Here is a 23,618-nt window from a genome sequence, read left to right on the forward strand (position 1 = left end):
TTGTGATATCATATTGTACCAACACAGACATTAGTCAGGCACATTTGGACTGTTGTGTACAGTTCATTTCGTGTCATTCATCCATACACATGTATACTGCCAAACAAGACAACATTCCTCTGGACCAAGGTAGACAACACAGTACATATAACTCACACACAAGGCACATAAAGTAATATTATCAAATAAATTAAGAAATAGTAGGGTGCATATACAATACAGGTTAAAAATTAAAGAGTATAATGTGTGCTGAGACCCTATGATGAGAATCTTACATCAGTTCAGTAGTCTCTTTTCCATACTGACAATTCTTGTCCTAATGCTGTGATACCTCCTGCCTGATGGTAACCACACTACAGAAAGGGCATGGTAGTTGTAGAGAGAGTGCAGATGAACTCACCGGAACATTGCCCGGAATAGGCTGTTGTAGCTATCAAGACAGATTGGACAGGCTGGCTTTATTCTGCAGTGAAGGAGGCTGAGAGGTGACCATGTGGAGCTGGGGTTCACAACCTGTTTTATGCCATGGAGCCTCACCGGGGGTGGGGGGGGCGGAGTCCGTGGACCCCGGTTGGGAACCCTGCAATAAGACTATGAAGGACATAGCAACACACACGAAAAGCTGGAGACTGGCAGCAGCTATGAAAATGAATAAATAGTTGCCGTTCAGGCCGAGACCTTTCAGGATCAGGACTGTACTTACATAGTCCCTTCATTTCGACTGTATATTCATTTCCATAGATGCCGCCAAACCTACCGAGTTCTTCCAGCATTTTGGGTGTTCCTCTGCATCTGCAGCATCTCTTGTGTTTATGATGGACATAGATGGAGAGAATATCTTGTGGGACAGGTAAGTGTGAAATTGTACAGCACAGGTTTAAGGTGAGAGGGAAGAATTTTAATGGAGACCTAAGAGGTTAAGTTTACCGCTCGGAGATTGGTGAGTATCTGGAGTGACCGCACAGAGGAGGTGGTGGATGCAGGTACAGTTACAACATTTGAAAGGCGTTTGTACATGTAATTAGACAGAATTCAAGCCTAATGCAGTCAAACGGGATTCGTATAGACAGGTATCACAGGTATAACATGGACAAGATGGGCCGAAAGGCCCGTTTCTGCCTTGTGTAGCTCTGTGGGTCACGTGCCGCGGAAGTGCCCGGTCAATTTTTTTCGGTGTCACGGTCTGGGATGCAGCTTCACCAAATTAAATAATAATTGCCATTGAAGAGCTGCGCTGCGGAGAAATGCGTGGTTTAAATCCGTTTTCCTATTAAATATTAAATTCAAGAACCATACTTTCTTTTCTAAACTTTGTCTAAAGTTTCAGAGGCACGAACTGGCAGATTTTTCTGTTATCTTGGTGGAGGTGTGGTGTTTTCATTGAGGTTAGGCGTTGGCTCATTGGGCTAACCTCGGCGCGGCCTTTTTTCACGGGGATCCCGCGCGATTGTGGATTCCTTGACCAAGGGCATTTTCCCACAAGCCTATCATTGCTCAGGTTTCGGAATGTAAATAAAACTGTTTAGAGTCAGGTAAGGTGGCGCTGAGGCTCGGCGCTAACCTCCTCCCTCCACCCCACCCTCTCAAAACACGCCTCGAGTGAATATCACAAAAGGAAGTCGCGCTCCCTGGTAAACACTAACCGCAAACCCGCCAACAACCATGCGACTTATTGAAACAAAATATTAATTCTTTGATTGAGAAATTAGTACGTTGAAATCTTTCGCCCTAACCCTGGAGTCTGTGTTGCAGTGATACGGCCAGGGTCAAAACTTAGTGTATCAAAGTTTAAACCAAAATATCTCACAGACACGTTTTTTTTACATTTAAAAGGGGAATCGCAATTATATAGCATCCCGCACGGCCTCGCGGTTTGTTCTTGTGTAATCAGTCTTGTAATTGCAGGGGAACAGAAATGTTAGTCGAGGCACAGTAAGTTCCCTCACCGACAGAATAAAGCCAGATATTTTTACAGGATAATTTGAGTTTATAGAAGTAAACGGAGCCAAGTTCTGAAGCAGCAGTGTATTTTCTAGGACTGTAACCCCAGCAGGATTTTAAAATCTTATACTATTAAAAATTTAGAATTTATAGAATCAAATTTAAAAATAAAGCTCCAGGAGACTGGATTTCTATTTAAAACTCTCTCTATGATAAAGCCGCTGTCTAGAGAGGGATTCCCTCTTACGTCACTGCTTGGTTACCAGTAAACAGCAAACTACACAGTTCCATATTTGGGCATGTACGTCAGGGATCCCGGATGGGCGGAGCTTCCTCACAGGAGGGATTTTATCGCATTTTCCCGGCAATAAAACAGAGTGGAAGCTCGGCGAGAGTGCTATTTGCAGCTCGGCCTTCGGTGGCTTCACTTCTAGTGATTTCGGACTCGTTGTTTCTTTTGTTTCGTGCGGGATCTGACCACTTTCACGATCTGGTAGCCTGACGTCAGAGGAATACATTCCTATAAAAAGGCGTCAAGAGGAATTAGTTCATTCATAAAGAGAGCGGCGCAACTGAGGAGGAGCAGACAGGCGCTACTACAGCACAGTGTTTCTTTGAGTAGCTGTTCACTGAAAAACGGGAAACTGGATTCAAGGGGAGACAAATCGTGGCTCATCAACGACTGGGAGGACATGTACCAGGGATTCTCAGGCGACTTTGACTCGGCTTCTCGCTGTAGTTCTTCCCCTTCGGAGCCTCAGTACCTGTCATCCGTGGATTCCTTCAGCCAGAGTATTGGCAGCCCCACCACTGCAGCCCAGGTAAGTGACACTTACAATCAGGCGAACTTTATAACGTGTTAAAACTGTCCGGGATGACGAGGGAGCCCCCCCCCCCCCGTCCCGTCTTTGGATTATTTTCCAGCAATAATAGGAATAAGTAGGGAATCAATTAATTTTTGATCGGTGCAAAACTAAAGTCAGTGTTTAGCTGAACGGTGCAAGCTGCGATAATTAAAGTAAACTTTAGAATCAAATGCATGTGTGAGATCTATGTCTGTCGCTGCATTCGGAGCCTCGTGTCAATTGGAATCGATCTATCGATAAAATTGCACCGGTTTCCCGCAGGTTGGAAACCTCATGTTTGCCCTCGGACTCGGTTACGTCCGTAAGGTTGACGTATTGGAATTCTCCTGGTGACGCCGCTCTGGCCCCGCCCCCGGTCGTGCGACGTGCTGACGCCAGACGTTCTATTTTGGAACGTTGCTGAGGCAACGGCGCTGTCAGTGGCTGGGGAGTCGGAATGTTACGGGCACGCGCTGCCCGGGTTTTATGAATGGAAAGCGGCGGGCTCTTGGTTCCACCTCCCAGTGCACACGACAGTCTAGAACGCCAATCTAATTAACCAGTTTGGTATCTGCTGTGCATAGCAAAAGTCAAGGCCCTATTCACTCTGCGCCGCAAGCTGAGCGTTAACATGCAGGGGTTGGGAATCAAATGAGAGGCTTAACGTCCGGTGCAATGCCAAGAAATCGTGGAAATCACGCGACTCCCGACAGGACACCAGCAATCTTCCTTTTAAATCTTACAGCACCTCAGAATGCAACTCTAGTGACTGGTTCGCAGTTCACAGGGTGAATGAGTCCTGCAAATGTATTTATTTAGCAACACAGCGTGGAGCCATGCTGCTCTAGCAACCCCACGACCCCGATTAACCCTAACTTAATGGAAGATTGGAGTTGTGTGCTACCGAGGACAACATCCCTGTTACTTAAAGAAAGCAGTGACAAAGACCTCGAACATCTGAAGGACTGGGGCAATGCAGTTGAGGTTGACCCTGGGAAAGATCGCATTTCCACGATTTCTTGGCATTGCACCGGACGTTAAGCCTCTCATTTGATTCCCAACCCCTGCATGTTAGGGTCAACCTCAACTGCATTGCCCCAGTCCTTCAGATGTTCGAGGTCTTTGTCACTGCTTTCTTTAAGTAACAGGGATGTTGTCCTCGGTAGCACACAACTCCAATCTTCCATTAAGTTAGGGTTAATCGGGGTCGTGGGGTTGCTAGAGCAGCATGGCTCCACGCTGTGTTGCTAAATAAATACATTTGCAGGACTCATTCACCCTGTGAACTGCGAACCAGTCACTAGAGTTGCATTCTGAGGTGCTGTAAGATTTAAAAGGAAGATTGCTGGTGTCCTGTCGGGAGTCGCGTGTGGGGCCAGACACATGCTGATAAACAGAGCGACCTTGGGATTCCAATCTCTAGTTATCTGAAAGTGAAAACACGATCGAAGAAGGCATGTGTCATGCTCTCCTGCGTGGAATATAAAAGCAGGGACATTATACTGGTTAGATCGCAGTTAGAGCTTTCTATGCAGTTCCGTCGGAGACGGCACTGAGAGCAAGGAAGGGGGTTTAAAGGGCATCTAAGGCATGATTTTTTTTTAATATAGGAACACACTGCCAGAGGAGATGGGGGATTCAGATACAATCACGATGTTCAAGAAATATTTAGTCAGACAGTTGAATAGGCAAAGAATAAAAAGGGACAGCCCTAATGAGGGCAAAAAAAGATTAGGTCGATGGGCAAAAAGCTTGTCGAGTACAACTCTGACATTCATAAAATGTTTTCTTTAGCCTCAACCGGTGGCCGCAAGGTACAGAGACATGATTAGATTTGCATCAGGAATACAACGTTTCCTGACTCTTTGCAAATTCTGTCCAATATTATTCCATTCTCCACCGCCCTTAATTCGAATATCTCTCCATTTGTATTCATACTGTATCGCGGTCGGAGCACGGCGTGGACTGAAGAGTTAGCTCCTGTGCTGTTCACATCGATTGACAGCTGATTGGAATGCCTTTCAACTCACGTGAATGTCAGGTTGCAACAATACCACATCTTAACACCCATGTCTTATTTATTCGTTTTAAACTTTGGTTATATCAAGTTAGAGAAAAACACCTTTTCTTTTTAATAATTCTTAGTTAAAGTTCACGTTTGAATTATTGGATGAGTCGTGGCTTTACAGCACTGGACCCTTCTTGTAAATGTGTACTTCCGCTAACTGAGTGAACTTTATAGGACACCAGCTCACCGCGGACAACACAGTCCACTCGTCCAATATAGTTTGCAATACGGCGACCCCTCCTGACGAAACCCAGAACTGCCGCTCTAATGTGCTCACCTCTTCCGCCGCCACGATGTAGTATGCTTAAACTCTTTACTTAGCACTGCAGAAGAGACATTAAATATGGATTGCCAGCGTTAGAAGACGGAGATTGGGTTTGATAGAATAGTGACAATTATTTACTAATTATACTTAAAGTGAAATATGAATTTATATAGAACTCTGTTTAGACAATTTGCTGGGAGCCCAGATGTTGCCTCCAACCTGATTCACAGGCCTCTCCAGGTGATGGACAAATCAGTTATAACTTATAAGTTAATTTTTAATTCAGAGATGTAGCATGGTAACAACCCCTTCCAGCCCAATGGGCCTGCAAGTGACTAATTAACATGGAATGTGAGAGGAAACCGGCACGGTCGTGGGGAGAATGTACAAACTCCTTTTAGACAGCGGTGGGACTCCAGCCCTGGTCGCTGTGCTAACCACTACCTTGCTGCCCGAGTTTGTGAAGGAAAAAAGATTAAAACCAACACCAAGTTTCTCCATCCCGCCAAGAATGGAGGAAGGTGAGAGGGTGAGAACACTTTTTGTGAATCCTCCTTCCCCATTTTGACTGTTAACGTGACTTTGGGAATCAAGATCCAGGTCAACCCTTCTCAAATGGGGAAGGACCACACCCTGCTGCTAGTGGACAGTGAGGAGTTGTACCCTGATTAACAGCCTCCCTAATGCTTAACGGGTACATTGTTTAAAGAGGCCCCATGAGTGGAATTGGTGGTTTGTAAACAGAATATATTCAGTTAAAGCTTATTGTCGTTCAACCATACAGCAAAAGGAAACACTCTTCCTCTGGGGCCAAGGTAGGTACAGCATATATATTCATGTAGAAGTTAGCCCCATACTCTTACAACTCGGAGTTCGATTCCAGTGCCCTCTGTAGGCAAGGCTGTGCATTCCTTTCTCTGTGTGTGTAGGTTCTCTCCAGGTGTTCCAGTTTCCTCCCACAGTCCAAAGGTGTAAATTGTCCCATGATAAGGCTGGGGTAGGCAACTAGAAGGCCTGGAAGGGCCTTTTCCATACCGTATCTAAAATAAATGATAAATCCTGTTGTGTACACTGATCGTTTGCAGGAGTGTACTACAGGCGTTGGGGAGATGCCAGGATCCTTTGTACCAACTCTGACTGCCATCACCACCAGCCAGGATCTACAGTGGATGGTTCAGCCAACTGTCATTTCCTCGGTGGCCCAGACTCAGACCCAGACTCAGTCTCACATTCCCCCTATGGCCCAAACCTCCATGGATCCATATAACCTCCCGGGGACCAGCTATTCCACTCCAGCCATGTGCTCCTACAGCACTGGAGAGCCATCGAAACCCACCCGGGCTAGCCGCTCTCGGAGGGCACGCGATGAAACGGTGAGTGAAGGACACCTGTGCACTGTGGACACACAGCCAATATATACACACAGACAGACACTGTAGATAGGCAGATGCAAACACAGGCAGACACACACGCACAGAGCCAACACGCTGGAGGAACTCAGCAGGTCGGGCAGCATCTGCAGAGTATTTTGTGTTTACCACACACACACACATAGGGAAGTTTTTTCAGGGGTCTTTGTGGACCTTTGTTTAAATATTATTGCTAAATAATGGGAACAATGCTAATATTATAGGTCCGCTCTATTTTTTTGGGCTCTGGATCTTCTTTCAGCAGTCAAGTTAGCTCCCCTCTACAGTCACACCACACCCCTCCCGGGTTAGATAGAGCATGGACACAGGCCAATCAGTTCACGCTGGGCAACTGAGTTAGTCCTATTGCCTGCGTTTGGCCCATATCCCTATAAACCTGTCCTGTCCACATAAAACCCCCTCTGCAGTGACCCATCAAACATTCCAAGTTGGGAACACCCCGCTGGTACAAGATGGAGCGCTGATCCATTAGCTACTTCAAGAATGATTTCCCGCTCTCATGTGTCCAGCCCGTTGAGGTCTGAGTTCTGGACGCCTTGAGGACGCGGAGAGGGTTGGGTTAAGGGAAGAGAGTACGGGCCGGGGTGTGTGGGACTGTGTGCGCGGTTTCCTAGCGTAATAGCCAAGGGAACTGAATCCTATCTGTCTACCACCCACAGCTCACTGCCGAGGAGGAGGAAAAACGCCGCGTTCGCCGGGAGAGAAACAAACTGGCTGCCGCCAAATGTCGGAATCGTCGCCGGGAACTGACCGACCGCCTCCAGACCGTAAGCAAACTATCCTCCCGCCTCTCCCGGGTGCCCTGAGACAGGGAAGGGGAAGTGTAGAGGGGTATGTTCAGAGCCGGTAATTGGAGAGGGGGGTTGGAGGGCGGAGTTATTAGTTCACTAACCTGTACGGGATCACAGGTCGTACCGTGCCTGTCCCTCAGGGACCTGTAATGGGCGGTGGGAGGTTAGGCGAATATTCTCGCTTTATTCTCCCCTCTTTCCCACCAACCCCATCATTTTTGTTGTCTTCTTGTTTCTCTTAATCCCTCTCTACTCGCTCTCTCCTATTCTTCCTGTTATCAATCTACAGTATTCCCCATTTTCCCTTTCTCCCATCTCATCTCTCTCCATCTTTTTTTCGCCCTTCTCTGGAGACACCCCTCACCTCCCTCGCTCCCCTTCCCCCCTCACCTCCCTCACTCCCCTTCCCCCCTCACCTCCCTCACTCCCCTTCCCCCTCACCTCCCTCACTCCCCTTCCCCCTCACCTCCCTCACTCCCCTTTACCCTCCCCTCACTCCCCTTTACCCTCCCCTCACTCCCCTTTACCCTCCCCTCACCTCCCTCACTCCCCTTTACCCTCCCCTCACCTCCCTCACTCCCCTTTTTCCTCCCTCACTCCCCTTTTCCCTCCCCTCACCTCCCTCGCTCCGCTCCTTTTTTCTGCCCCCGCCCCTCGCTGCTCGCACTAACCGTCTGCCTCCGTCCTCGCAGGAGACCGACCAGTTGGAGGAAGAGAAAGCCGAGCTTCAATCTCAGATCGCCGAGCTTCACAAAGAGAAAGAGCGACTGGAGTTCGTGCTGGTGGCGCACAAGCCAGCCTGCAAGATCCCGTTCCAGGACCCCGTCAGTCCGCAGCCCAGCGCCGCCGCTGCCGAGGTGAGCTCTCTCGGATTGCCTATTACACTGGATGGGAAGGAGCCCCCACTGTCCGGGAGCTACCCGTCGGGCTATCAGCTGCCGGCGGAGGTACCCTTCTATCCGCCCTGTGAGACTGTCCAGTCCTTTTTGAGTAGTAGCCCCAACGCCTCATACACCTCTTCATTTGTGTTCACCTACCCAGAGGGAAGCAGTTGCGGCCTCGTCCACCAGCGGAACAGTAGCAGCGACCAATCCTCGGACTCTTTGAACTCGCCATCGCTGCTGGCTCTGTAAACCTGCTTTAACCTCACTTCACTCACTTCCCAGCACCCGGCGCTGCTTTAACGCCGAGCCCGGGATACGGGAGAGAGGTGGGAGGGGTTGGGGTGGCCTTGTGTTGGGGAAGGAATCGCCAGCCTGCCTCGTTTTCTCTTCGCCTTCCCCCCTCTCCCTCTCCCACCTTGCTGCCCCGGGGAGGAGGAAGGGGACCAACACGGAGGGGGGCTAAAGCGTTTTGCTCCCGCACCCACACACACACACACACACACACACTGCCAAATAGCTTCTGTTGCCACTCCGAAACCTCCCAAAAAAGCGGGGAGCAGCAACCCATGGTGGCGGAGCCAGTTTTGTATTGACGAAGTTGCAATGTTACTACACCAAGGCCCTCCCGAACGTATCCCGACCCAGCGAATGTCTAGCCATCCTGGCCTCCTCTCTGCTGCGTTAGCCGGCTGTACCTGTCTGGGAACCTCCAGCAGCCCCCTGCTGTAAAAGTGACTGAGCTTTTTTTTTACTGACGGTGAAACTACAGGCGGATTCTCCTTTTGTTAAGTGTTCCACCGCTCCACGAGGGGCCTGTCCCTCTCTAACGTACTGTGAATCCAGACATTTTGTAAGATAATTTTACGTTTATTGTGTGCGTGTGTGTGTGCTTGTTTGTGGTGAGAGGGGAGAGGACGACGTGTTGTCTTCGATGTAACGGAAATATCCTATTCCGAATGAATAAGATGTGAATTTTACTTTTGGAACTAATTTCAATCGATCTGGAACTCAAAAGCAACAGAAAAAGTTATTGGTTTTATATCCTGCTTGATTTTTTAAAAACTTTGCAAGGGACAAGCAAGTCAGGAGGGATGTAAAACCGGCCGAATCCCTGATTTATTTTAGCGTTGAAGATCCCCCGCCGCGCCTCGACCCATTCCTTCAGATTAGATGAGGTTTGTAGCCGTGACCTGTCAGGTTCGCAAACCACAGGATCCCTTCCGGCTGCCAAGGCTGCCTCTGAATTCGGAGCCGTGTTATTCCCCTCCATAGAGACTGCCTGACCTGCTGAGTTCCTTTAGCATTTTATGTCTAACGATTCAATTGGATGACTCTCCCCTACCGCTCTCCGGAGGTGACCGGTTTTGCGTTCATTAAGCCGGAAACGGCTTCATTTCCTCAGTGCACGGCCTAGAAACAGGCTTCTGTGATGCCACTGCAGTCAAATAGCCACCCTCTGCACGGGTGCGTTTGTGGGCTCTTTCCAGCGTCTTCGGGAGGAGAGAGTTAAGGGGGCAACGTGGGCAGTAGTTATACAGCAACCATACTGCCAGTTCTGTAAGAACGAGGGAGAACCCGCTTTTTTTGTCATAACTGGGACACACGGTTTGACGTTGACGAACAGCGCAGCGTCTCCCATTCTCTCACTGCCAGAGACAGACCCTCCCGGGAGGACAGAGCCCTTCCTGCCTCTTTGACCCTCGTTCACCACGAACTGGTCACAGTAACCGGTTCTGCCCACCAGACCAGACCATAGTAAGATTAAGATTTGCTTTATTTTGTCGCATGTGCATCAAAACATAGAGTAAAATGCGTCGTTCTTGCGCCAACGCCCAGCACAGTCCGAGGGCAGCCCACTAGTGTCGCCACGCTTCCTGCGCCAACAAGCCAGAATATGCTTTGCTTGACATTTAAACCACTGAGATGGGAGGTGAAGGAGATAGCGCCCCTATATTTCTGAGCAGTACGGGAGGGCTCATCTCTCCCTCCTGTTATGTAGAGAATATCACGTATAAGTTGTTGTATTTTAACCAAGTAACTTACAAAAAAGGTAAAACTGGCTGACTACAATAACGTATTTAACCTTTCACAATGACCTAATGAATATCCGACAGTTCGCGCCTGTATCCATATCTTACTTGACATTCGAAAGCTCTGTGTTAATACAAACTGGGAAGCTTCAGTTCTTCAGACCCGCTGAGTGCACGCAGTCGCGGCTAAAATGGGACATGGCACCTCTGTGCCAGGGAAAGGATGAGTGTGAGTCTGTGTGTCGGGCAATAACAGGATAACGTTAGCTACCCATAATCTTGCCGTCCTTCCCTGGCTGAGCTGCCAGCTGAGACAGAACGGCAGCTGGAATGGCTACATTCATTCTGACAGGAGAGATTCTGCAGATGCTAGAGATCTTGAGAAACACAAAGTGCTGAAGGAGCTCATCAGATCAGGTAGCGTCTATGGAGTGTCAATGAAGACCCTTGGTCTATGTCAACGTTTCAGGACAGGACCTGTTGAGTTGTTCCAGCACTTGGTGTGAGCGTTCCTTGTGAGGTCTCCTGTGGGTCTAGCTGGTACTTGCTGTATGAAGGATACCATATTTCCCATCAATTGACAGCCTTGCTACAACAGCCTTCATTTTATACTTTTTATAGTTAATATTTATTTTTTATTTCTATATTGTACTTTTAAAACATGCAGCATTTTCTTTGCAAAAGAAAGACCAGATTGACTTCAGGACTAACTGTACAAAATGTCTGGAGCCATAAACAATTTACTGACTTGTATACGGATTCCTAAAAGGGGAAACAAATAAAAACAGTCCTGTTGTATGTCAGACCATAGGATACAAAAACTACTGACCCCTTCCTTTCCCTCTCTATGTAATCTTGGTGTGGGAACAATTTGCTTCAAGTTGCCACAGCTTATCCAGTGTTAGTCCATGTATAGTTTTAAGCTCTAGTTCCTTTAAGCTTTAAAAATTGTTGAAATTTATGTCAAAAACTGCATGGAGACGAGCTACAACATTTCAAAAACGGATGTGTTATTTACTGGGACACAGGATTAATTCAAACTGTGTTACCACAGACGATTGTATACTGTATGTTCCTGTGTCTGTACTATGACTATGTCCATGGTTGTTTATCAAGATTTATAATGTAATTATTTCAAAAATATTGAAATCTATTTCTGGATTTGTGACTGTAGAGTTGTGTGTATATATTGTGGCACTGCATTAGGCTTTAAGCCAGCATTGAGAGTAAAAATTGTCTTATTGGAAAGAGTGGTTCGTTCACCCACTCCTGGGTACTCAAATGTTAATGTTTAACCTGTACCTCTGCCAACTCTCCACTACTCATCAACCCACAATACTACAGACCACTGCTTGAATCATTGAACATACTGAAGGTCAAGATGAACAAGTATTTGGTCTGTAGGACAGTCGAAGGTTGTGGGGAACAATGGCCCTAAGGCCAAGATCAGATCAGCCTACTCCTATTTCTTGTCTTTTGCCAAGATGAGCCCACTCACCCAAGGCCTGACCTAATCCACTGCCAAAGTGGAGATACAGAGTGCTCACAATATGGTTCCACTGTGGAGAGTGGCAGCTTCCAGTGGTACAGCCTGCTCCTTGCTCTGAGGGGCTTCGGAAGGAAATTGATGCCCCTTCATTGGAGATGACTCAGAGACATTAGTGGAGGGGTCAGAAATCTGTGGACCATTTTTTTTTTATATGCAACCACTCCCGGAATCAGGCTTGCTCCATTTTTTACTCTTCAACGCTTCATATCACTGGGAAGTGGAAGCAAGAGCTTCTTTCTTTCTCTCTAGTCTGTGAAGCTTCAGTGGAATCAGCATAACCTGCTGGACGCGTGGGCATGAAATTCAGTCAGGAACATTCACTGATCCCTCCTTCTCCAGCCCAAGCATTCCACAGTCTCTGGGCTGGGTGCAGACAAAGACAAGACTCAAAGTGAAACTGATATTGAGCCACACTTTAAAATCCTGAGCAATTGGTCATTATCTCCATCTTAATGACTGTAACTTCCCTGAGTCTGTCTTCCCCATTTCCACAAGTATCTCTGTGCATCTTTCTTCTCCCACTCCATCTTCCTTATTTTCTGTTGCCCCCATTCCTGCTACCTCTGCAGTTGCCTGGATGTGTACGTGCACTCTCTTCTCTGTCCTACGAGATCTGCTGTCTCCCTCTGTATGCTTCCTCCTCACTTTCCAACATTTGCCCTGTCATGCCCTCGATCCACCAGAGTTTAATGCACTTTGTGAAATTAAGGTTTATTTTGATATTTATAAATATCTTGCTCCTGTTACACAGTGAAATCTGAGTTTGTTGCATCAATAATCTGCATGAAACCTGAAATTTGCAATGTTTTACTATGTGTTAATAAAGGAACCATTGATGCTAAATCCGCATTTGTTTGTGCGCTATTTATTATAAATGGCTACTAAAGGGGCCTTTAACACCTCGATGTCCCTTGCAGTAGATGAGTCTAGGACCAGAGAGCACAGCCTCAGATTAGAAGTGTACCCCTTTAGAACAAAGATGAGGAATTTCTTTAGTGCAGAAGGTGGTGAATTAGTGGAATTCGATGGCACAGATGGTTGTGGAGGCCAAGTCAATGGATATATTTAAAGCAGAGGTTCATAATTCGTCAGAGGGATATGGGCAAAAGGCAGGAGAATGTACTTGAGAGGGATAACAAATCAGCCATGTGGAATAGTTGCGTAGACTTCTTCCACATCCTAAGATCTAATGATTATCTTATTTTTCGCCTTTTATGTCCAGTACTCAACTTTCTGTGTGGGATTTTTTGGTTTTATGATAAGTTTATTAAAATCAATAGCATGTGAAATGAAATGTCCCATGTCCAGCATAAACCCCAACACCTACTGGTTCCCATGAACCAGGGAGCACTGAATCCTTCCTCTCTGGGTTTACCCAGGCACAACTGTAACCTTGAGAGAGGAGCATGCTATCAACAAACAGAAGGCCCACTGCCCAGACCTGTGAGTGGCTACAGGAGCAGACTGACATGGAGGTCCCTCTACTGAACCACACTTTCTCTGCCCAGGGTGGCAGATGTTTGACCAGAACTTGAGGAGGCTCTTCCTTAAACATCCAAGTCTGCAACTTCTCATGTTCTGTTTATACATGGAACAAGATTACTAAGATAGTAAGTCGTCCTGGTGGCGTAGAGCAAAAGAGCACCGTTACAGGCCTGTTGGACCAACCAGTCCTTGCTGGCCCCAGTGCCCATCCAGCTCCAAGCCCCCTCCCTCCAAACACTTCTTAAATGACACCTGCTGTACCTAACTTAACCACTTCCTCTGGTTCCATCCCCCACAGGAAAATGTTGCTTTTCAGGTCCCTTTGAAATCTTTCTCCTCTCACCCTGAACCTATGCCCCCTAGTTTTGGACTCCCCTGGCCTGGGGAAAAGACTGTTACCATAGATCAGAAGGCATAATACCGGAAGTAGGCCATTCAGCCCATTGAGCCAGTTCCATCACAGCTGATTTCTCAACCCAGTTCACCTGCCTTCTCCCTGTAACCTTTGATACCTTTAACAATCTTGAGTTAAATATACCCCATGACTTGGGTTTTACCGCCATCTGTGACAATGAAGTCCACAGATTCACCACCCTGTGGCTAAAGAAATTTCTCCTTATCTCTGTTCTAAAGGGATGTCCTTCTATTCTGAGGCTGTGTCTTCTGGTCCTGGACTCCCCTACTATAGGTAACATCCCCTCCACATCCTGAGCAGCTGCATCACTGCCTGGTTCAGAAATTGTACCATCTTGGATCGCAAGACCCTGCAGCAGATAGTAAGGTCAGCTGAGATCATCGGACTCTTCCCGTCATTACAGACATTTACACCACACGCTGCACCCGTAAAGCAAACAGTATTATGAAGGACCCCACGCACCCCTCATACAAAGTCATCTCTCTCCTGCCATCTGGTAAAAGGCACCAAAGTATTCAGGCTCTCACGACCAGACTATGTAGCAGCTTCTTCCCCCAAACCATCAGACTTCTCAATACCCAGAGCCTGGACTGACACCAGCCTACTGCCCTCTACTGTGCCTACTGTCTTGTTTATTATTTATGGTAAAGCCTGCATTGTTTTGTGCACTTTATGTAGTCCTGGGTAGGTCTGTAGTCTAGTGTAGTTTTGTGTTGTTTTACATAGTTAAATGTAGTTTTTGTATTGTTCATGTAGCACCATGGTCCTGAAAGACGTCTCGTTTTAACTGTGTACTGTACCAGCAGTTATGGTTGAAATGACAATAAAAAGTGACTTGACTTGACTCTATCTAGGCCTTTCAATATTCAATAGGTTCCAAAGAGATCCCCCATCCCTTTCTTAATTCCAGCAAGTACAGACCTAAAGCCATCAAACGCACCTCATATATTAACTGTTTCATTCCTGGAATCATTTCTGTGAAGCCCCTCAGGACCCTCTCCAATGCCACTACACATGAACTAAGCGAGAAAACGTTCTACCTTCAGCTTCAAGGGTAGAGAATCACTGGTATACGGACACACTGTTGACTGACCACCCTTTCCTCAGCTGGGCTCACACCCACGGCCAGGAACCAATGGTGACTAATCCTCCACCTCTGGGGGGAGGGCTGGGGATAAAGCAAGCAATCTGTACTACAGCATGGGCAGCAGCATGTAAACAAGGCAAGTTTGTTAATTGCACAATCTGAGCATTATGAAAGTTGGCTGTTCCTATGTATTCAGAGCTGGATAATGTCTCACATACCCAGAATTCTTTCTCACTTCAGCTACAGTTTAATTCAACTTGACCATAAGACATTCTGTAGGAGCAAAATCAGGCCATTTATTATCCCTTTAACCCCTCTATTGACCTCTTTATCATCCCCTTTAACCCCTCTATTAACCCCTTTATTATCCCTGTCAACCTCATTCTCCAACCTTCTGCCTGTAACCTTTGATACTTCGACTGATCAAGAACCTGTCAACCTCTACTTTAAATATATCCAATCACCTGGCCTCCACAGCTGCCTGTGGCAATGAATTCCACGGATTCACCATCCTCTGGCTAAAGAAATTCCTCATCTCCATTCTAAATGGATGTCCTTCTATTCTGAGGCTGTACCCTATGGTCCTAGACTCTCCCACTACAATTAACTTCCACTTTTGTCCAGGCTTTTGGCACACTTTGAGGTTGCGGTGGTTCACCCAGACTCAGTCCAAGCAGGAGACCTGCTTATCCTTCCCATAGTGAGACTGGTCCAGCAGCTGGTCATCCAGCTCCCAGTGCAGCAGAAGGGATACTACTTGTCAAGTTATTCTGTTATTGATTTCAGGAAGAGGGACAGTGCAACGGTGCTGAGGTCTAGATATACTGTATATACAGAGAGGTGTCGGAAAAGGGCCAGTAACTTCACGAAGGATCCCACCCACCCTGCCCACGAACTGTTTGTCCCACTCCCATCAGGGAGGACCCTACGTAGCATCCACTCCAGGACCACCAGATTCAAAAACAGTTCCTTTCCCCAAGCAGTAAGGCTGATCAATACCTCCACCACTTCTTGATGATTTCCCATCAGTCATCTAATGGACAGACACTCAATCTATGTGTATACTGTAAGCTGGCTTATGTATTTGTACTTATTGTGCTTTTTTTTAGTATTTTTATTGTGTTCTTTGCTTTTGTATTTTTTTGTGCTGGAGTAACAATTATTTCATTCTCCTTACACCTGTATACAGGAAATATCATTAAACAGTCTTGAATTTTGAATTTTGCATTTTGAGAGGGTTCAAGAGCTTCAAATTCAAGTTTGTTTAATTGTCATTCAACTTTACATGAATACCCATGAGTGAATGGGTTCCTCTGGGCCAAGGTAAAAAATACAATACCAGCAGTCACACACAGCAGAAAGTACATAGAGCACATATAAGATAGCAATAAACATACAGTCACACAAAAGATAGATATAAAATAGCCCAAATTCCTGAATCTATGGATATTATCAGCAAGAACAAGACAATCCAGCTTGTTTATACTGAGCAAACACTGGAGAGCAGCAATGAGGCCACACCACACCGCCTCCTGCAGCACTTTGCCTGGGTGGCTGCAACACGCAAAAACCTAGCTCCCCCAGTGTGAGCTTTACCAATAGCCCATCCTGGTCCAGCCGTTTAGCTTGTCATGAACTCAAGAGGTTCTGCAGATGCTGGAAATCCACAGCAACACACATAAAATGCTGGAGAAACTCAGTAGGTCTGGCAAGATCAATGGAGAGGGATAAACCATTTTGGGTCAAGACTCTTCATCAGGACTCAACAATGTCCAGGGTGGATGGGATCTTTGATTATACTGGTTGCTTTACTGAGATTCTGAAGAGGAATTAAAAAGTTCACATTTTGGGCCAAGAGCACCTCTCACTATCTCAGTAAAGCATCCAGCATAATCAAAGCACCATCCATTCTGTAAGACCATAAAACATAGGAGCAGAATTAGGCCATTCAGTCCATCAAGTCTGTTCCACCATTCCATCATGGCTGATCCCGAATCCCACTCAGCCTCTGTGTCATATCTTTTGATGCCCTGACCGATCAACTTCCACCTTAAATGTACCCACGGACTTGGCTTCCACCGCAGTCTGTGGCAGACAGATTCACTACTCTTTGGATAAAACAATTTCTCCTTACTTCTATTCTAAAAGGTCGCCTCTCAATTTTGAGGCTGTGCCCTCTGGTTCTGGATACCCCCACTGTAGGAAACCTCCCCTCCACATTCACCCTGTCTAGTGCTTTCAACATTCGGTAGGTTTCAATGAGGTCCTCCCGCATTCTTCTAAGTTCCAGTGAGTACAGGCCCAAAGCTGCCTCATATGTTAACCCCTTCATTCCCAGAATCATCTTCGTGAACCTCCTCTGGACTGTCTCCAATGACAACACATCCTTTCAGAGATATGGGGCCCAAAGGCTGTTGACAATCCTGGGCATTCTCTCTTCTCCCCTCTCCCATGAGACAGAAAGTACAAAAACCTGAAAGCATGTGCCACCAGGCTTAGGGACAGCTTCTATCCCTCTGTTATAACACTATTAAAGAGTTCCTTAAATTGGACACTTGACCTCACAATCTACTTTGTTATGCTCTTGCACTCGCCCTGCATCTTATCTGTAGTTGTTAACTTTATTCTGCATTGTTATTGTTCTGCTTCAATGCACTAATGATCTGATGAATACGCAAGACAAGCATTTCTCTGCATCTCAGTACATGTGACAATAATAAACCATTTGTTATTAAAAAAGCAACAACAGAAATGGTGACATTAAAATGTGCTGCACACACTGGTCCTGAAAGGCCTCCTGTAAACCAGTGGACAGCACGTACTTCTTCTCCGGGGTCATTCAGAAACAGGTTTTCAGCTCAGGCAGAGCCCACGATGGCTTGCTACCTGGATCAGTGAATCAGCTGCCCAGGAGTAGATTGAAGAAGATGGATCACTGATACAGACAGAGAAGCCCTCCACCCCCTGCTTTGACCTGTGCCCGTAACCTCCTGTACTGTAACAATGAAGGCCAATGCAAGCCTGAGGAATAGCACCTCATCTTCTGCCTGGGCATGTTACAGCCCTTTGGACTCAACATTGAATCCTACAACTTCAGGTGGTTTGACTTCTTGGTGTGTATCAGTCATCCATTTGCATCAATCGCTCAGCTTGTTCTGTTTCTGCCTCTGGGAGTGGAGGATGTGCCAACCTGAACTGTCAGCGATGTCCTTCAGCTCTGCACATTACAACTCCCACATTCTTCTGTTTATGTGCCATAAATCATAAGACCATAAGACATGAAGATAAAGATCAATTTTATTTGTTCTATGTATATTGAAACATACAGTGAAATGCATCATTTGCATCAAATCAAATCAGCGAGAATTGTGCTGGGCAAATGTCATCACGCTTCCAGCACCAATTTAAGCCCCCAATACACCATAGGCCTCCTTAACACCCTATCAACTTACACTGCAACTTTGAGGGATCTATGCACCCTAAGATCTCTCTGTTCCTCCCCACTGCTAAGAATCCTGCCATCAACCCTTCATTCTGCCTTTGAACCTGAATAAGGTTCCTGGTAAGGTTCCTTTGTCAACACACCAGTAATCCTCCATGTTTCTGGGACCTGGGCTACATACAGCGAGAATCTGTCAGGGATCCAATCACAGACCCAGTACTGTGCACACAGTGATATTAATTGAGTAACAAATCCCAAGGTGCAAACAAAGTCAGCGTCAAAGTTCAGGCAGAGATCAAAACATCTAGAGAAATCCAAAAACAAGAATCGGGAAACAGGCAGAGTTGATATTCAGACAGACAGAGTACAGAAACAAATGCTGGAAAGGCTCAGGAAAATTCACTGGTTGCTTCTTCTTCTTCTGTTGTTTTATGGCGGTTGGCAAACCAGCTTTTAGGTGCATTACCGCCACCTGCTAGACTGGAGTGTGGATCGTTGGATAAACAGGAGAAGGGGAAAGAATTGCATTCCCTATATTCTATATAATAAACCTGAGTCTTTCAGATACTTCATGATACAGGTCTGTATTTCTCTTGAATTCCCACTTAAAATGTCTTCTATACCCACATCAGTTTTTTTGTTTATCTTCAGCGCCTCTATCATCTTCACTCTTTCTTTTTGATACTTCTTACATTTTATCAATACATGTTCAACTGTTTCAGGTTGATTACAGTATTCACACAACCCAGATGGATGTTTCCCTATTTTGTGTAATGTGTAATTAAGATTAGTGTGTCCAATTCCCAAACGACTGATGATCAATTCTGTCTTTCTATAGCCACTTGACAATCTTTTGTATCTGACTTGCCTCTGTATTTTGTACAGTTGTCTCCCTGTTTCACTCTCATCCCAATGTTTCTGCCATGTCTCCTCAATACGTGTTTTAATAATGCTCTTGACTTCCGCTTTGCTAAGACGGATCTGGGCCTCTATTATAGACGATTTGAGCAATTGTTTAGCTATACTGTCCACTTTTTCATTACCCTCCCCTCCACAATGAGCAGGAACCCAAAGAAAGCTTACTTCTACCCCATTTTTGGTCAGTGTATATAACTTGCATAAAAACTCCAATAAAATATTCTGTCTACTTTCTGATTTTCTTGATTTGATCGAGGTTAATGCAGATAAACTGGCTGAACAGTTCACAGCCTTTTTGATATTATTTTCTTCTATCCAAGATAATGCACTCAATATTGCCATTAATTCTGTTGTATACACTGATAAATGGTTTGATTTCTTTTCCTGATACTAGTTTTACACTGAGGAATGTAGACTGCAATACCCGTGTGGCCAGATCTATCCATAAACATTACAAGTTCATTTCTAAAATGCGAGTCTATATATTCTTGTTTAATTCCATAGTTAGACTTCTTTTTTAAAAGTTGTTGCTGGTTTCTATCTACTGTATGCATTGTAAAGAGCCATGGAGGAACATCAGATATTGGAACAGCAGGGCTATATTTCATTTCGTGTAGACCATATTTCTGTGCTGCTGCATCCCCGATCCATCCAAAGCTATTATAACTTGACTTGTTCTGTTCCCAGCAGTCTTTCAATATAGCTTGAGCTGGATGTGAGTAGTTATATCACATGATGTTAACCCAGTAATTTAGCATTAGCTTTATTCTTCTAAGTCTTCATGGCATTTCCCCCATTTCGACTTGAAGAGCTGATATAGGTGAAGTTCTGAATACACCACTACATATCCTGAGGGCCTGAGCTTGCTCAACATCCAGCATTTTTAAATTACTTTCTGCAGCTGACATGTAAGCTACACTTCCATAATCCAATGTAGCCCTCATTAAAGCCTGATAAATATTTAATAGTGATATCCTGCTTGCACCCCAGTCCTGTCCGGCAAGACCCCTCAATAAGTTATCTATTTTTTTTTACATTTGACTGTAATTTTCTCAATTTGCTTTTTCCATGTAAGTTCACTGGCATAATCTGGTAACAAACAGGACTGAAATACACTGAGCAATAAACAGGGAGGCAGATGATAGGTGGAGCACAATGAGACACAGGTGGCAGCAATACAGGTAATAATGTGAAACAGATGAGAGAGGGAATACTCAGTAATACAGGGGCCGGAGTAGAGCAGGAGTGGGGACAGGAGCACATGGCAATACAAAATCACAGACTGCAGCTAGGAGGAAACACACAAAAAGACAGAGTTCAACTGGAGGTACTGATAGAATCACAAACTTCATCTCTGGGGAATCTTCCCAATTATTTAACAATTAATTAATGGGGGCTGGCATCCCCAGCACTCAGGCACCGTTGTATTCAGTCAGGTCCATCGACCAGACCACTTTGCTTGCATGCCAACATCAGATCCCTGGGACAGACAATCTCTTCCAAACTCCTTCATACTACGGATGGACAGACAGAAAGACTCAAGGGTGTTCTTGAAGCAGCCAAGTCAAGTTGAGTTTATTGTCACATGCACAGGTGCATGAGAAGCTTGCTTACTGCAGCATCACAGGCACAAACAACACACAGAGTCTAACACACAAGGCAGTGAAAAAGAAATGGTGCAAAACAAGACACTGCAATTCAAGATTTGAGGGTCGATGCGCATGGGTGCAATGCAAAGTTGGAGTGAGGTTGAGGTATGCTCAAGGGGAACTGGCTGGAGCGAGGATGAAACTGGTCAATACGGAGTCAGGTGTGTGAAGCAGAGAAAAGTCACAGCAGAGGAACTTTGGAGGCCGTTCACCTGAACCAAGAGCAAGTCTGATTGATCTGGAAAAGGTCAGGTACAGGCCAGAATGTGGCAGCGGGGTCCAGGCCCAGCGCCCAGGTCTTAGTGCGAGGAATGATCCAGCCTTTGGATGATTTAAATGCTGGACCGAATGGATTGAAAAGGCCAGGTGTCGGAACCAGAGGTGAAGGTCGGGCCAGCTCGCTCGCTGCTCCACGACGTTTGCTCTGTTCTTCGCTGCGCTAAGGTTGAGGCTGCGGGCGTGTCCATAAGCTCACTTTCATTCTGAAGGCTGTTCACTTGCTTTTATTGTTTGCACAATTTGTTTTTCTCTCTCTCTCTGCACATTGGTCTCATTTTAATGAGTTCTTCTGGGTTTCTTGTTTTGTGGCTGCCTGTAAGGAGACAAAACTTCGCTAATTAATGTACTTTGAACTTTGAAGTTTATTTGTCACAAGTAGATCAAAGCATACAGTGAAACGTGTTGTTTGTGTTAATAAGCAACACACCCAAAAATGTACTGAGGGCAGCCCACAAGTGTCATCGCACATTCCAGCACCGACAGAGCACGCCCACAATACTTGACAGAATAACAAAGAACACAACAAGCAACAAATATACTAATAGCTGATATTAGCATAGATAGAATGTGGGCTGACTGACAGGAGCCAAAAAGTTAGAATAAAGGGGGACTTGCCTGGTTGGCTGCTGGTGTTTAGTGGTTTTCCGCAGGAGTCGCTGTTAGGACCGCTTCTTTTCATGTTATATGTCAAGGATTTGTATGTCGGAATTGATGGCTTTGTGGCCAACTTTGCAGACGATACAAAGGTAGGTGGGGTGGGGAGGACAAGTAGCGTTGAGGAAGCAGGGTGTCTGAAGAAGGATTTTGATGGATTAGGAGAATGGGAAAAGAAATAGCTGATGGAATACTGTCTGAGGAAGGCTTTCGTCATGCACTTTGCACAATACAGGCCCTTCGGCCCACAATGCTGTGCCAAACATGTCCTTAGAAATTACCTAGGGTTACCCATAGCCCTCTATTTTTCTAAGCTCCATGTACCTATCCAGGAGTCTCTTAGAAAATATCATATCCGCCTCCACCACCATCGCCAGCAGCCCATTCCATGCACTCACGTACACAGGGTAAAAGGAAGAGTGCCCCAATGCTGCTTAGAGCCATGTCTGACAACTCTGAAACTACACAAACTGTGGTCTGCCAGTTAGATAGTTCATTATCCAGGATACAATGTTAAGATTGTATATTGTATACAGACTCTGATATTAAATGATATTGACTATGGAGAGCAAATTCAGAAATCAGAGGTTCAAAGGGCCTTGGGAGTCCCTGTGCAGTATTTCCTTAAAGTTGACTTCCAGGTTGAGTTGGTGGTAAGCAAGGCAAATGCAATGTTAGAGTTCATTTCAAGAGAACTAGACTAGCGGAATAATGTTTCAGCACAGACTAGAAGGGATGAATGGCCTGTTTTCTGTGCTGTAGTGTTCTATGTTTCTATAAAAGCAAGGATGTAATGTTGAGACATTATAAGGCATTGGTCAGACCGCACTTGGAGTATTATGAGCAGTTTTGGGCCTCTTATCTAAGAAATGATGTGCTGGCATTGGAGAGGGTCCAGAGGAGTTTCACAAGAATGATCCCAGGAATGAAAGGATTAACATTAGAGGAGCATTTGATAGGTCTGGACCTGTACTCACTGGAGTTTAAAAGAATGAGAGGGAATTTCATTGAAATCTATCGAATATTGAAAGGCTGAGATAGAGTGAATGTGGGGAGGATGCTCTGATAGTCAAGGACCAGAGGGCACAATCTCAGAATAGAAGCATAGAAAACCTACAGCACAATCCTGGTAAATCTCCTCTGCACTCTTTCTCCAGTTTCCTATAATGAGGCAACCCCAAGTGAACACAATACTCCAAATGAGGACTAACCAGGGTCTTATAGAACAACAACATTGCCTCACGGCACTTGAGCTCAATCCCCCCGACTAATGCAGAGATTTACCAGGATTACAGAGCATGTGCTATCAGGATAGGATGATGAAACTGGATCCTTCTCTTTGAAGCAAAGGAGGATCAGAGGTGATTTGATGGAGGTGTACTGGGTAATAAGAGGCACAGATTGAGTGTATAGCCAGAGACTTGTTCCCCAGCAAGGAAATGGCAAATACCAGAGGGCATAATTTTAAGGTGAGAAAGGATCTCGTGCTTTCCCAGTGATCATGAATAAACTCTTCTCAGGCCTCCCGCTGGGCACAGGCATCGACAAACTGCCATCCCCACAAGGGTCGATGCCCAGTCCGGCTGCACCTACACCCCCTCCATCCGGTCAGCCCCCATCCAACCAGGTCTCCACCGCCCCACCCCATCCACAATCGAACTTCAGTTCTCACCTAGAGCAAGGAAGCCATTAAAATAAAACTAGAAGAAAACATATTTTAACAAAAACGAAAGTCTCGCTGTAAATAAGACTAGAACCCAACTGCAAACAAGGTGGGGCAGCAGAAAGCCGACTGGATGAGGACCAAACAACCAGGAGGGACAGACGATGGGGGCACAAACACCGCCAGACTAGACACGTGGGCACCACCCCTGACGAAGATGGCT

General features: G+C 45.8%; 1 protein-coding gene and 2 long non-coding RNA genes across 8 annotated transcripts in view; 1 reads left to right on the forward strand and 2 right to left on the reverse strand.

Annotated features, from left to right (window-relative positions):
• The first annotated feature begins 2,313 nt into the window (after nucleotides 1-2,313).
• fosb (FBJ murine osteosarcoma viral oncogene homolog B) overlaps nucleotides 2,314-23,618 on the forward strand; it is a 138,471-nt gene continuing 117,166 nt past the window's right edge. Inside the window, exons 1-5 of one of the 6 annotated variants that reach the window (XM_072270295.1) lie at nucleotides 2,321-2,762; nucleotides 6,205-6,492; nucleotides 7,209-7,316; nucleotides 8,033-8,197; nucleotides 8,382-12,646. In XM_072270295.1, coding sequence (XP_072126396.1) covers nucleotides 2,634-2,762; nucleotides 6,205-6,492; nucleotides 7,209-7,316; nucleotides 8,033-8,197; nucleotides 8,382-8,447 — 756 coding nt within the window. In that variant the 5' untranslated portion in view covers nucleotides 2,321-2,633 and the 3' untranslated portion in view covers nucleotides 8,448-12,646. Of the gene's footprint in view, nucleotides 2,763-6,204; nucleotides 6,493-7,208; nucleotides 7,317-8,032; nucleotides 8,198-8,381; nucleotides 12,647-23,618 lie in introns of those variants that run through there. The other 5 variants (XM_072270291.1, XM_072270292.1, XM_072270294.1 and 2 more) reach the window with 5 other exon arrangements.
• On the reverse strand, nucleotides 4,857-9,003 carry LOC140204048 (uncharacterized). The gene is made up of 3 exons (XR_011887502.1): nucleotides 8,012-9,003; nucleotides 7,442-7,484; nucleotides 4,857-5,177 (listed from the first exon to the last, which is right to left on the reverse strand). It is a non-coding gene; the product is annotated as an uncharacterized lncRNA (long non-coding RNA).
• Nucleotides 18,030-23,618, reverse strand: part of LOC140204047 (uncharacterized) — a 29,118-nt gene continuing 23,529 nt past the window's right edge. Inside the window, exon 3 of the long non-coding RNA XR_011887501.1 lies at nucleotides 18,030-21,391. This is a non-coding gene — a long non-coding RNA (uncharacterized lncRNA). The remainder of the gene's footprint in view (nucleotides 21,392-23,618) is intronic.

This window comes from Mobula birostris, chromosome 10, assembly GCF_030028105.1.
Source record: "Mobula birostris isolate sMobBir1 chromosome 10, sMobBir1.hap1, whole genome shotgun sequence".
Taxonomy (NCBI): domain Eukaryota; kingdom Metazoa; phylum Chordata; class Chondrichthyes; order Myliobatiformes; family Myliobatidae; genus Mobula; species Mobula birostris.